The sequence below is a fragment of the Saccostrea echinata genome, unplaced genomic scaffold (genome assembly GCF_033153115.1).
Source record: "Saccostrea echinata isolate AGI-Se365-2 ecotype Australia unplaced genomic scaffold, CSIRO_AGI_Sech_v1 ptg000015l, whole genome shotgun sequence".
Lineage (NCBI taxonomy): Eukaryota > Metazoa > Mollusca > Bivalvia > Ostreida > Ostreidae > Saccostrea > Saccostrea echinata.
Genome location: NW_026889764.1, coordinates 12,697,610 through 12,711,649, shown reverse-complemented (window position 1 = coordinate 12,711,649; position 14,040 = coordinate 12,697,610). Strand labels below are relative to the sequence as shown.

Genomic DNA, 14,040 nt, shown 5'->3' with positions numbered 1-14,040 from the left:
GATAGTTTGTTATGGCGTATTTTCCCTTCAAGTTATTTCCCTTGGCCTCCATCTTGGAGGTCAAACTCTAGTGAATTTTCCTCTTTGAGCAACCAGTTTTAAATATTATGGAAGAAATAAAAGAGCAAAGACCTTTAAGATACGAACATTATGAATTAAAGAAGCTTTTTTTTAACATATATTCATAAGAAAAACTGTGTTATCTTCACCTCATTGCCCAGTATGACAAGTTTAAATTGGTTGAATAATGAATGATTATCTGGCCTTGTTGACCTCCAATATGGCAACCAAGGGGAAATAACTCTTGCTAAGATTGTGTCTATCAAAAACTATCTATAAATTGTATGACTGCATGTACAAATAACAATATCCAGTCAAAAAAAAAAACCCTACAGTGTATATCACATTTTAAAATGACATACAGAAATGCATATAAAATTTCAATTTGAAAAAAATTAATTAAATTGATTTTATTGAAGTGTACATGTAACATAATTCATATTCTAAAATTTGTTGATGCTAATAACTTTTAAGGTGTCCTTATATTTAAGTGGGTCTTTTAAATTTCAAAGAAAAGTCACATATAATGTCTCAAACTTTAAAAGGCAAAATATATAAGTAAACTCACATACTGATCATTTTAAATATAAAAATTAAATAAAATACTACATACTAAAATCCATATCATCTAATGTCATATCTGGGAACCCTCAGGCTTTCTGCCCTTAGGCTGATATGGGTTGATCTCTTGAACTGATATATATATAACATATGATATGGATATTAGCTGGCATACAATATTCTCCATTTATATACTAAGACACCATTAAATGCACTGAGGCAGGTAAAATGTATAAAATATTTTTTTTTACTATATTCATTCAATTTGAATTTTTTTTGAATGCATTCAAATATTGTAATAATTAATTATCATAGTTTAATTGCCTTAATTCAGAAATTTCTCTGTGTATTGCCTGCCATCATACGAGATAAGTGACATCATCCCTGATAACTACTCATTGTCAGTGGTTTGACTGGGGTCATGCTTACATAATATTGCACTTCCCCTTCCCCCACTTTAAGGACATAATGACATAACATTATTTCAGCTCTTGCCCTCAACACCAGATAAAATTGCATCACATCTGACCATTTTCTTTTGTGTGTACTGAATATGTGTGTACTAGCTGTGTATTGTAAATTCTCTGGTTGGTATGTTGTAAGCTTGTTAGATGTTAACCGAGAACTTTTTCAAAACCAGCCAACCTTAAGTAATATTATGTTACTTTTTTCAAAAAAGTGATTTGATTACATTGACATTGGAAATAAAATTATTCACACCTGATATACCATACTGTTTATCAATGCAGCTGTATCTCATACAATCTTTTTTTTTTTTTTTAATTTTAATAATTCTACAAAATTCTTTACATTAGAACCTTACAATAACATATTCTTTCATCATCACCTATCCAAAATTTAACATTAAAAATTTTCAAACTCTATAATATACAATCCAGGACCAACAATATCATAGATCAATGGGAAAAAAGATATCATTGAAAAATATTTATGTATTTAAGCATTAAACTAGCTTTATCATTACTCATAATGGATAACCAAATTGCTTTTGTAAAAATTTTAAAGACTGGGATTTTGCCCATGGTATTCCCGTATATGTACACCACTATCTGCACTAGGGTTCTTTGACAATGATAAGACCTATATGATCCTACGTAGTACACAGCGACATTAGGGAGGCTCTCCAATATCATGATTAAAATTGCATCACCCTGTGTAATGGTCTGTCTGTGTATTAAATCTCTCTGGGCTTAATGTTTACCTCTTGTCTGGCCTCCACTCAATGGCAGCATAACATTATGGAGGGTTACAGCAACTTTTCTTGAAAGTCGTTTAAGGTCAATTTATGATCCATCAAAATATGACTGCAATGCATTTTCATTTGATATTTAGCTAAATTATGTATATTTTATGCACATATTATTCTTACTCCATGAACATCATTTTGATCAAGATATTCAGTTTATTTCATTCTTTTTCTTTCTTTTTTTAAAATAAATACTTCTACAATTCTGGCATCGGAATACAATTGCAAGAGTAATTGTTGCAAGAGTAAAAAAAAATCTCTTTTTCATAGACAAACTTTTTAAAATATATACTTCTTTTATGTACATAAATGTATTTTACTAATCCCCTCTCTTAACAATCTTATCAGACTTATACCCCACCAGAAAAGAAATAAAGTCATGCATTCACACCCTCCACCTTTCCCCCATCTCGATATTTGGCATGTCACAACTGGTTATGCTTAAGTGTAAGTGTTGACAATAAACCATTATACAAACAGGGATCTAAGCTTAATCCCTGTTGCATGCCAATATGTGTTAAAAACACAAACAGACACAGGTATTTTCACTTGTGCTTCATTAGTTGTACATTAATCCATAATCATGTCTTTGCTAATGTATGATGTATACAAAATATAACTAAACTTCTAAGACTTAATCAACAGTTCTTAATCATTTAAATGAAATTTATTAAAAAAATAAATAAACAGATTAAATATAATTAATTTAATGTTTTCAGCTTTTATAATATGTATGCATGATCATACTCTGACCTGATTTTAGCCAGTATAATTATTTAACCCTATATTCCACCTCGATTTAGAAATCTTATAAAACTATAATCTTCACAATACATTATCAACATAATGTTTAATAATTTATATGTTTTTATCTTATCTAATTTAATTTCAAGACACAATTAAAAAAAAGGGGGGTGCATGGGTTTTTAGAAAGTAACAACTCAATGGATATAGACCATAGCAACCAACCTTTGCAGAAAAAAAAATCATACAAATGTGTGCATCACTGATTGCTAAGCAGAATATGGTCACAGCTTTCTGCTTTGTCTGGCGTGTTTTTAGCCACAGCAGTATTTTTAACATACATTGTATATATTTACATTTTTAAAAAAAATGGGGGGTGTTAAATTCTCTACATATAAAAATTAGTGAAATTATTAAAATTACAATAACTTTTAAATATCTTCATAACATTATTACATAAATTTCATGTATTTCTAAAACATACATATCATTGATAAATCTATATATATACATAATTACACACACCTAGATAATTTAGACTGCGTGATGTTTGGTCGCATAATAAATCTGTTGACGATGATGCTCTTTTGACTTGGAGTATTATATCATATTATTGGGTTAGTTGTCTATTCACATTTAAAACATTTAAAAATACTTCGTAAATATTCTGAACTAAATCTTGATAAACGAGTTCTTGGAGTAAACATTTCATAAAGATTTTTTTTTTTTTTTTTTAAATATCTTTAATTCAAAAATGAAACACGTTAAAACCGAGAAAAGGGGTTGTCTTGTACATTTTTCAATATACCATTGTGCATGACAAGATTTTCACTTCCTCACCCTGACCATCACATACCCGGATGTGTTGCTTACAGGAAGCACGAAATGGCCAGGGGCACCTGCTATGATGTAATTATTGTACGTCGATCAATTTCTGTCAATTAGAGAATGTACGTATGGGCCTACACGTATACAGAATATACGAAAAATACCCGATTCCGTGTTCATTTATGATTAAATTAAAATAAAAAATTAATACACGCGCGGTTTAATTAATATTTTAACCATTTTACAGATTCGATACAACTTTAATGAACATGACTAATAACGCTATCAAAGATTTTTTAAAATTATTTTCTTCTTTTTGCTTTCCACTGATGCATTATAATTATCAATGATTAACGTATTTTTATTGGTTTGTTGTAAACGACAAACAAAGGCCTTAATCCCTTCGTTTGTGGCAATCTTATTGTTCACTGACCTTCTATTATTCGCTGTTTCGTAATACCGATGGTCAGTAAGCTAAGCCTATGTCACGTGATTCCGATTCAAGCTGCAAGTAAAACTACCCATGGGGTTCAGAGGTCACCAAAGAAAAAAACGCTCTCCAATTGGTCAGTTGTCCGGAGCCGTGAGAAATAACTGGTCAAGTACATAGTATTGATAAGAAAAAGTTAGGGAGGCCGCGAAACTGGGCGAGAGATTACGGTTTGTTGCGAGAACAGAAATTTTATTCAAGGATGTGATTGATACTTACGTGGGTCAGATTCCCCAAACCAAAAAAATTTGCTAGACCTGTATGTGTGTATATACTTTCGCATTGCAAGGAATTACGTGTGATTGAAGCTGTAAGTATAGTTAATGGTCGGGTGTTTTTGTTTGGCACCGACTCTTGTTTACAGGGTATAATGGTGTCAGTTTACAATCGATGTTCGTGCTTGAATTATGTGTCGATACTCTAGACATACAAATGAAAGCATCTTTAAAAAAAAAAAAGTATTCCATGTTTAAATGAAAATAGGTATACAAAAATTCTCCTCTTCCAAAAAAAAAAAGAAAAGGGAACCTATTTTTTTTGTGTTTTTTGTTTTATTTTATCAATGTTTTCATTTCTTTTTATTACCAGTTTTTTGCAAATTTTACCCTCATATACTTTATGTCAAAAATAAAACCATTAGTATGTTAGTAGGAAAATGGTCGTACATATTAAAACACTGAGGGTATTTCAGCACAGTACTTAATTATAGAATGACTGAGGTGTTAAATATGATGTCATAATGAGTTAATTAGATTCAGTTGGCATGGTAACGGGACACATAGCGTCTGGGGCTTTTTTTTCACTCCAGTTCCAAAATGAAAGTCAACCTGAAATGTGTGTACATAATTTTTATTCAGAATTCAAAATGTCAGAGATGATATTCACTGTCAAAATGTTCATCAAAGAAAAAAATAATTAAGAAAAAAAAAAATCAAAATATTCAAACTGGAAATTATGTTTAAGGTAAACTTTATGTGTATATATATATATAGAGAGAGAGAGAGAGAGAGAGAGAAAGTTCAATAAAATTATTCTTTGTTATTTTTAGATCTGTATAAATTTAACTTGTTCCAAAGAAAGTTATGAGTAAAATGTTTTTTTAATCATAGTATTTTACTAAAAGAAGTAAGGTAATTTTAATAATTATAAATACTTCCATTTCCAAATTTACACAGGCTGTTACGAATTGTTGGACTTCATCGATAATATTTTACTACATACTTAAAGTCCCTTCTTTCTCCTAATCCAGAGAGTGACTTTTTAATTCAATGATATTTATATTCTTAAATCTACTAATAAATTTATAACAAACAAATTATTCCCATTCAAATTTTATGTACCAATGAACAAATGAAATAAAAACTTTATTTTTCAAGAAAAACATATATTAACACTAGAAAGAATACAGGGTAGGGACAAGCCCCTACCCCTATAATCGGATCCGTGGGACAACATTTGAAAGAGAAACTTCTACCTACTTTTTTGTTTAAAGACTGTATGATTATAATTATCAATCTATAAAATTTCCATGAAATTTGTGTATAAATCCTTTAATTTTGGTATCCCTATTTATTCAAGAGACGAGAGAAATGACTGTTCATCTCTCAAGGGTACATTACTAACTAGGGTATTTATTACTAACTTTCTTGTCTCCATATCAACTTTCACTAAACAGGATCTTGACCAAAGGCTACCCAACAAAGAAGTTGTCCATCTTTAGAAACCATTGTTTAAAAAAAAACTGTTAATTCCCTGTGGCTACTCAGGAATCTTAAAACTGTTTGCATGAGCATTCAGGCATAACACTCAATTCAATGTCAGGGTAGCCCAGGGGGGTCAAATTGAATAGATGACTTTCACTTTTTCTCTCAATAATTGGACAATGTGATAAATTTCACTGGTGTCAAATTCCTGACTTAAACCATTGAAAAGTCAAGACTTTGACCTCTCTTACAATGTTGTATCCATTACAAATTATCCATCTCATTTTTGGTTATTGAATTATAAGAACATCTGACCATACACTTTCTAAATGTCATTAACTTGAAAAGTTTGATAAAAAAGATTGATTTAAAATGAAAAACTCAAAATTGGTAAAATTCGAATAAAAGTACACATTTACATGTAAACTAGTAAATTTTTTTTCTTTTTACCAAAAACCATGAGAAAGAATTTGAATAGCTTTATAACATTCCTTTTATACATATTTAATCAACCGACAATAACATGCCTACAATATGTAACCTAATAATAACGATATTGATTTTATTTGAAGAAAAAAAGAAAATGACCAGAGGAAAAAGGAAGTGACATCAACATTAAGACACTGCACAGAGAAAATCATTTCATAAAGATGAATGAAACCCCCATTCAGCACTACAATTGAGAAAAAAACACGTGTTCAAAACCATAAACCTTCATATTTTTTGCATTGTTGGACAAGCTGAAACCTTTCAAACTGGCGAGTCCGGGGGATGTATACAGCATGATGCAGGATCCTTATTCCATGATGCACAGAGATGACCGCTTCTACAAGTATGGCGGTCACTCTCGCCAAATGACCACATCAACGACGGTCCAGGGGCATTCCTCCTCCTATTACAGTATGAGCATGCCCTATCAGGAGCCATCTCACACACTCACACAGAGTGACCTTGCCGTGATGTCATCTCAGGGTCATTCCTCCACCCCATCAGATTTCTCTGCACCAAGGGTCCCGGTCCCAACAGGAGGAAATGGTCATTCTCCCCCCTCACTCATGCCTGGACCCTCCACTGCAGGGCCTTCTACCTCCCATCAATCTTCTAGTGCCATGCTTCCAATAATGGATCTGAATTCTCCCATGCCCACCGGTGAACCTATTCCAAATGTTGGCAGTCATGAGACACCGTCACAAGATCTTGAGTCCTCACATCTTTCATCTCCCTCTAGTACATCCAGTGGTCCCTCAACGCCACTTGATCTGGCCAACCAGGGACAGGGTGACAACAAGATCCCTCCCAAAAAACGACCACACCTGACCCCCGAGAACCAGAAAGATGAAATGTACTGGGAGAAACGACAAAAAAATAATGAATCTGCCAAACGTTCACGAGAAGCCAGACGAATGAAAGAGGAACAGATAGCACTTCGTGTTGTGTTTCTAGAACAGGAAAATCTTCAGCTTCGTACAGAGGTGTCTCTTCTAAAGAGCGAGATAGAAAAACTAAGGTGTATGTTGTACAACCCTTGAAAAAACAACTTAGCACTCACACATTTTACAATAATTTTGAATATCCGGTGTTCAACTTCTCTTTTTGACAAGGGAAAAAATCTGTTTCTAGCAATTGTGCAGTTAATTGTGTTCAAAGATATATCGTTACTTGTAAACTGTCTCGGTTTGACTTCTGGGATACTTACTCAGGGACTTTTGGGAAGACTCAGGAAGTTTTATACAGAAGTTGTTGGAATGAAACGGGTCCATTAAGTGAAATGCGCAAAAACACAGAAGATTGTTTTTATGTTCTTGTGCATTTTTTTTTATAATGCCAAGAAAAGAACTTTTTGTACAATTTGCCAACATTTTATGTATTTTGTGTGTAATATGTTCCACTTAATGAGGAAATGGGGTGTTTTATATGATCATAGGATCTTTTTTAAAAAACCTTTGTCACTCTGTCAGTTGCTATAGCGAAAATATTTTATTAATATCATTTTTGTTGCCATTTTAAAAACCTAAACCTTGTTTATAAAAATACATCACATTCCCAACATTTTGTGTTGTGTCTACTTTCAATTTAATTTCCAAATAAGTTTCAATTTCTCAGAATTCCAGTGTTGCGTTTATGTCTCTGTTACATATATTTTTTGGTGGTGTTCAGAATCTTCTTTGGGATGCTTCTTCAAAATATGACCAATTTCTTGTATATTGTTCTTTAAATGCAGAACTATTTCAAAACATTCAGTGAATGGTCTTAGTCTATGAAATTTTTAAAAAGGGAAACTAGTATGTATATAATATATATTTTCTAAGTCATCATAATTATTGGGAATTTTGAAAAAACAAAATATGAAGCTTACTTTGTAATTGGGCCCTTTGGCAAAATTTTAGTTTTGATTGCTCTTAATACAATATTTTCATCACAATTTAGCATTTCTGTTATCGGATAAATCATACATAAGTATTATAAACTTTTATACATTGAGATACCGGTGGTCATTGAGTGTATATGTGCGTGTTTGTATATTGTCGATTATGTTACTCAAAATTTGTTGAAAATACATGTTAAAGTACATGGCAAATGACACAAATTGAGATTGTGTTATAATGATTTCAATTTTTGCAAGGGTTATTTATTTTCATGGAAGTCATGTTTGCTGCAAGTTGCCTAAAGCTTACCATCTCTCAATTTTCATGTATTGTTTAAATTTTGGTGAAATTATAAACAATTAAAATATTCGTAGTTTAAGCCATGCTCAGTGTGATATTTAACAAGTTTCAGAATTTTATGGGGCATTTTTTTTCCCACACCATACACAAAATTATATATTGTAAAATCTAAGACATTGAAATTTCAAGTTTTGAGAATTTATAGTGTAAATAACAAATTAATTAATAATGAGGGAAATAAATAACTATAAGGAAATCCAGTATTTGTAAGGATATTTCCAAGTCCAGTAACTTTGTGTGTTTGTCTTTATAATGTCCTGAGTTTGTATGGTTGATTTGCTGTTACTCAGAATATACCTCAATCTGTACAAAAGACAAGTTAAAATTGTCCACCATTTTGTTAAATGCCATATAAATGATGTACAATTGTTCTTAAGTTTCAGTAGTAAAAGTTATTTAAAATGAAGCTTTTGATTTCTTTAATTCATAACTTTAAAGACTCAGGGTGTGTTTTAATGTTGGGGCACTGAAATAGACATCGGTCTGTTTTGGTGCAATTTTAAGAGTGAACATTTAACAAAAAGTGCTTCAAGTACTCTGTGAAGTTTAAATCAGATGTGTTCTTTATTCCACTTTGTTGAATATACTGCATATATTGAAATGTGATGGAGTTCTCAACACTGTAATCATTTACTCAGCTCAAACCCCAGGGTGTCTTGAAGCTTTGTCAGGATCCACTAATTTGCTTTTCACTGTTTCTGCATGAAATGAGTACTACCTCAACTAACAAGGCAAAGAGAAAAACTACTATTTTGAGAAAGATTAGGCTTATTGCCCCATTTTTATTAGTGAGGCACACAATCAATTTCATTGAGGAACTATGAGATCCAAACCAGGGTTCGGTTTTACAAAAAAAAAAAAAAAATGTTGAAGCCTAAAAAAAATTTGATTCTGTAAAGAGTAACATCTTAGAAGTGAGTTCTCTTGTAAAACAGGGTCCACATTCAGGATTTTCAAGTTTGCTGATTTTTGTAAATCACAGTATACATTAAACATAAAAGTTGAAGCAAACCTCAAAATGAGGAAAATTCTCAGGTTCTTGTAATGTGCATATTGTCTTTAATGTTGTTATGCTATGCAATAACTTGAGAGATGGGTACTATTCAAAACTTCATAAATATGAACAAAATCAAGATCACCATTAGATCCAACGACAGTTGGATTCTTGTTTCTACATTTCCTATATTTATGAGGATGACAAATGGCATAAGGAACAGAGTAAAATACTTTAAATTTTTATAAATTATGCCTAATAACAATGGTGAATGTGGATACAAAAGTTTAAAATACAGAACGTGTACATATTCTATTCGTATATTCTCTCTCTACCCTGGTGCTATCTTTCTGAAGGCTATTATATCAATGGTATCAGATGACAAATTCAATAAGTCACAAGGGTATATTTATTAGCTATTTAGGTGTGAAACAAGAATATAAAGTATCAGTACAAAATAACAATTTCTTTACTGTACTAGCTGAATGATTACAGGTAAGTTAAAAAATTATACTGGTCCTTTGACTAAACTCTGATGTAACATCGTTATAAAGTATTGTAAACTTGTCCAGGATACAGGAAGTCCTGGTGTGCGTTGACGGACAAATCAGATGTCCAGGAAATGGAATCTGCAGTAGCAGCTAAATATAGATTTAATAAGAAACCACAGGGAATCTAAAATAGGATCTCAAAGTTTTCTGTGATGTTATATACACATTACTTAATAAGGAGCTCTCCTTGACTCTTGCATTTCCCAAGGATGTGCTACCACATTTAAGGAAATGGTCCTTGAAATTGTGGATGATTAATGAATTAGAAAAAGAAGACCACAGAGTCCAATCAAAACTTGATTGAATTATCCAATCTAAAACTCTACATTATCCAATCGAAATTATGATAGATCAAGTGACGTTCTAATATAGATTGTTTCAGAAATGAAATCCTATTTTGGACTGAGATAAATTTTATCAAAGAGATCTGGATATAATCATAATGGAACAATAATGGATAAAAAGAACTGGGCATTTTCTGCAAAGAACATCACATGAAACTTGGCCCAAAGAAAATGGTGCCCACTGATTTTGATACTAAATACCACGGCATATAATTAATCCTATTGGAACTCAGAAAGATGACTACCAGTACATGTACACATAAATTAGCAAAGATATGTCTTCAATAAATTTCATAACTACATGCATCAAGTTCAACTACACCACGTACTACCGGTATCATAACTTGTATGTAAACTTTTCCAGGATATAACATGTTCATGTCACCTTAAAGTCAGACTGACACTTTGTCGTTAACATTACGTACCATGTACCACTCTGTTACTTAATCATGATTTCAAATTTCTCTTTCCCATTTTCTTCAATGACAAAAGATGCGTTCTCATATTGTAAGTAAAAAATACCTGACTTGGGACATGTTGTTAAAGTGCAATACACCTTTACAGACAGAGATCGATTTAAAGTGTGACATTTAGAACCATTTAATGATGTGTCTTTATGATCTGTCAACTTGGACATTATCTAGCAACGGCACTAAAATTTAAAAAAAAAAATTGTGATAGCCTAGAGCAAACCATTAAACAAAATTGAGACAAAAGTTTTAAAATATAAGCAATGTTCCCAATTCTATGGACCTAAATGGCATATTGTTTATTTCTTTTAATACATACACACATTGAAGAATCTTAACACTGACATTATTTAGCATATATCTACAAGAAACTGTCAAACAGATAAAAATATTGAACCTATAGGTACAGTCTTGCCTGACCTTGTGGACAATGTTTAACTTGATGCACAGCCAAAAAAAAAAGTTTTCTGGTAATTCCTTGGTCCTCAGAATCTGGTACATTACACAATTACTCTCTTTCAAGGAATGCTTATACAAAGTATTTTTTCATTTCGTATTTCATTCCAATGATTTGTATGTACTTGTGCAACGGCTATATAAAAGTGAAGCCAGCATAGATGACAAGTGGACTAGGAGCAGTCTAAATAAAAAATTAATGTCCAGTGTATAGATAATTGGAATCTAGCGATAATTGATTCTAGACAAGTACATCTGCCATTGGTCTGGTGCTTTAAATAACCTTGATTGAAGGTGTCTTTTGTGTACTGGCTCTTCTGGACATATCAGAAAGACAGCGGTCATTCTGTCCACATAACAATCTACTGATAAAACTTGAAAGAACACTGACCCCCTACTTATCTAATGATGATACAACAGGAAGGGGCCACAGAGGGGAAATGTGGTCACTATTTGAAAAGGATGAAAAGAATACTAGATTTTGGCTAGAGGATCAGCAATTCACTGGGAAAAGGTTGGAGAGGAATCCATGAAAAAAATAAGACTCCTCAGTAATGGGAGCTCATGCATGTTTTACATGAAATATATAATTCTTATTATATGCAAGAATATCTAAAGAGTATGGTACAGCCACTAAATGTATTCCCTGATACATTATAATTATAATGATATTATTAACTACATGTAACACAACATATCATGTGGGAAACATGAAAATCAAAATATCCATTTATATATTTGGAAAGCCGTCACTTAATTGAGCAAGCTGGCATTTACATCTCAACTTAATGTTATCATTCCATTAATTAATTCGAAATTTGACATAAACTGTAAAAGGAATTTTTTTTTTTTAATATTTTATATCAAATACTCCTTTTATTATTCATAGGTTATTCAGCATGATTTATTATGCTAATTTAATCTATCATTTCTTTCTTAACACATATTAAATAATCTCCAAGCTGTCCAAATAAGCTCAAAAGAAATCCTCCATTCCTAGGATCTGTTTAGCTGTAAATGTTTTTCAGGTATCTTCAGTAGTTTGCTTCTGTGATCCTGGACACATAGCTGCAGACTGACATGTGATTTACATAACAAAGTCCAATAGTTTGTAAAAGTGAAATTCTATTATATAAATATTGAATGGATGTAGTTGAGGGTATAATATTGAAAATTTTCATCCCAAGAAAACCACTGTCACCTGAGGGGTAGCCGAGGTTGACAATGCATGGTTTTTGAGGGATGAAAATTTTCAATGTTACCCTCAACAACATGCAGTTAAATACAAAGAAAAGTGAAGCACGAGCACATAGATTCTGCACAGTCACTATTTTTTTTTAACATCACCCGTCGTCAAGCAATAGTGACTCTTTCCAAGTTCTTTCGCACTGAAGGACGTGGTTTCAATATTCAGAGTGTAACAGTGTTTTTCAACAAATGTTTCTCAACGAATCAAATTCAAGTAATTTTTATGAAAATATAAATTAATGACATATGTACTGTAAATCACGTTTCATTTGCAAGAACTTTATTTTCACGTAAATATGCCACACTGTTTGCTTGCCAAAATTTCACTATTATATGTGTATAATAGTATTCTTAAAGATTATATAGAACAATAATAGAAATTGCGAAAAAAATTGTCTCGCATATAAAAACAATACTATATTAGCTCACAAAAATAAGGTGTCATGAAATTTGATGATTTCCAGTATACAGAGGTTTTGATATTTAGTAAACACACACAACATTAAGGTAAATATGACTACCTTTTTAATTGATAGATTTTTACTCTGAATAAATAATATTTATATGTTGATATTGTGTTAGATCTGTTGTTATCTATAATAAAAGATGACAGCCGCCGGTGCACTTGGCGTCAGATTGCAAAGTTCCTGGCCTCTTGGATGGCAGTCGTTTCCTGTGGGAGCTATACAGTAACAACTTACTATCGCGTGTTGACTGGACTACACTGTAGATCACTTAATTTCCGCGAACCTTATTTTACGAGATATACATCAATTCTTTATTAGAGAGACAAAATTTTCACGAATTGTGGTTACTGCTCTATATTATAATCTTTAGGAATACTAATATACATGAGAATAATATCTTCGCGAGCACAGTGTCTCACGTAATTACACGAAAATAAAGTTCCCATGAATAAAAAGTAATTTACAGTAGTTAAATATTTAAACTATAAATTTATGTTTATTTGTTTACTTTATGTCCATTCAAGATTTTCTCCCTCATACTGGGATTCCACCAATTGCCTGTGGAAGGCTACAAATTTATAAACTTGTACTAGGCACTTATGGCCATGAACAGTGAGGGATCTTTTTCATGCCAGCATTCACTGTGACATATAGTACCTCAGTTTTGAACTGTGACATAAGGATCAACTCCTTATACTCTATGACTCTAGAACCCTTACCACTGTGACTCTAGAACCCTTACCACTGGGTCAAACCATGACATAAGGATTAACTCCTTATACTCTGTGACTCAGAACCCTTACCACTGGGTCAAGTGGGTCACCAAAAAATTAAAAAAAACCCTATCAGTTAAGACTTTCCACTGCTGTACAATCAGTACAAACCTGTATAATCTTCTGGAGAACATGTGACTGAATCACAACAGAATGCTTGGCAGTGACCCGATACAAATCCACAACCATATCTACTGCCTTCTCAGCAAATGGCACAAAGTTCATGGTCACCCAATCCACCTAAGGTAAAGGTATTTAAAATTAAAAGAATTCAATCACAAGAAATGGCACAGAGTAAATTAGTATATTTTTCCTCTAGAATAACTTATCAAAACTGATTTTATATTTCCATAATTTA

General features: G+C 32.1%; 2 protein-coding genes across 2 annotated transcripts in view; one reads left to right on the top strand and one right to left on the bottom strand.

The window, feature by feature from the left end:
- LOC133187543 (protein MON2 homolog) overlaps positions 1 to 14,040 on the bottom strand; it is a 173,801-nt gene that overhangs the window by 15,197 nt on the left and 144,564 nt on the right. Inside the window, exon 27 of the mRNA XM_061322942.1 lies at positions 13,794 to 13,922. Within this exon, the coding sequence (XP_061178926.1) occupies positions 13,794 to 13,922 (129 nt within the window). The remainder of the gene's footprint in view (positions 1 to 13,793; positions 13,923 to 14,040) is intronic.
- On the top strand, positions 6,233 to 7,920 carry LOC133187545 (hepatic leukemia factor-like). The gene has a single exon (XM_061322945.1). The coding sequence runs from the start codon at positions 6,436 to 6,438 to the stop codon at positions 7,180 to 7,182; it is 747 nt and encodes a 248-aa protein (XP_061178929.1). The 5' UTR covers positions 6,233 to 6,435; the 3' UTR covers positions 7,183 to 7,920.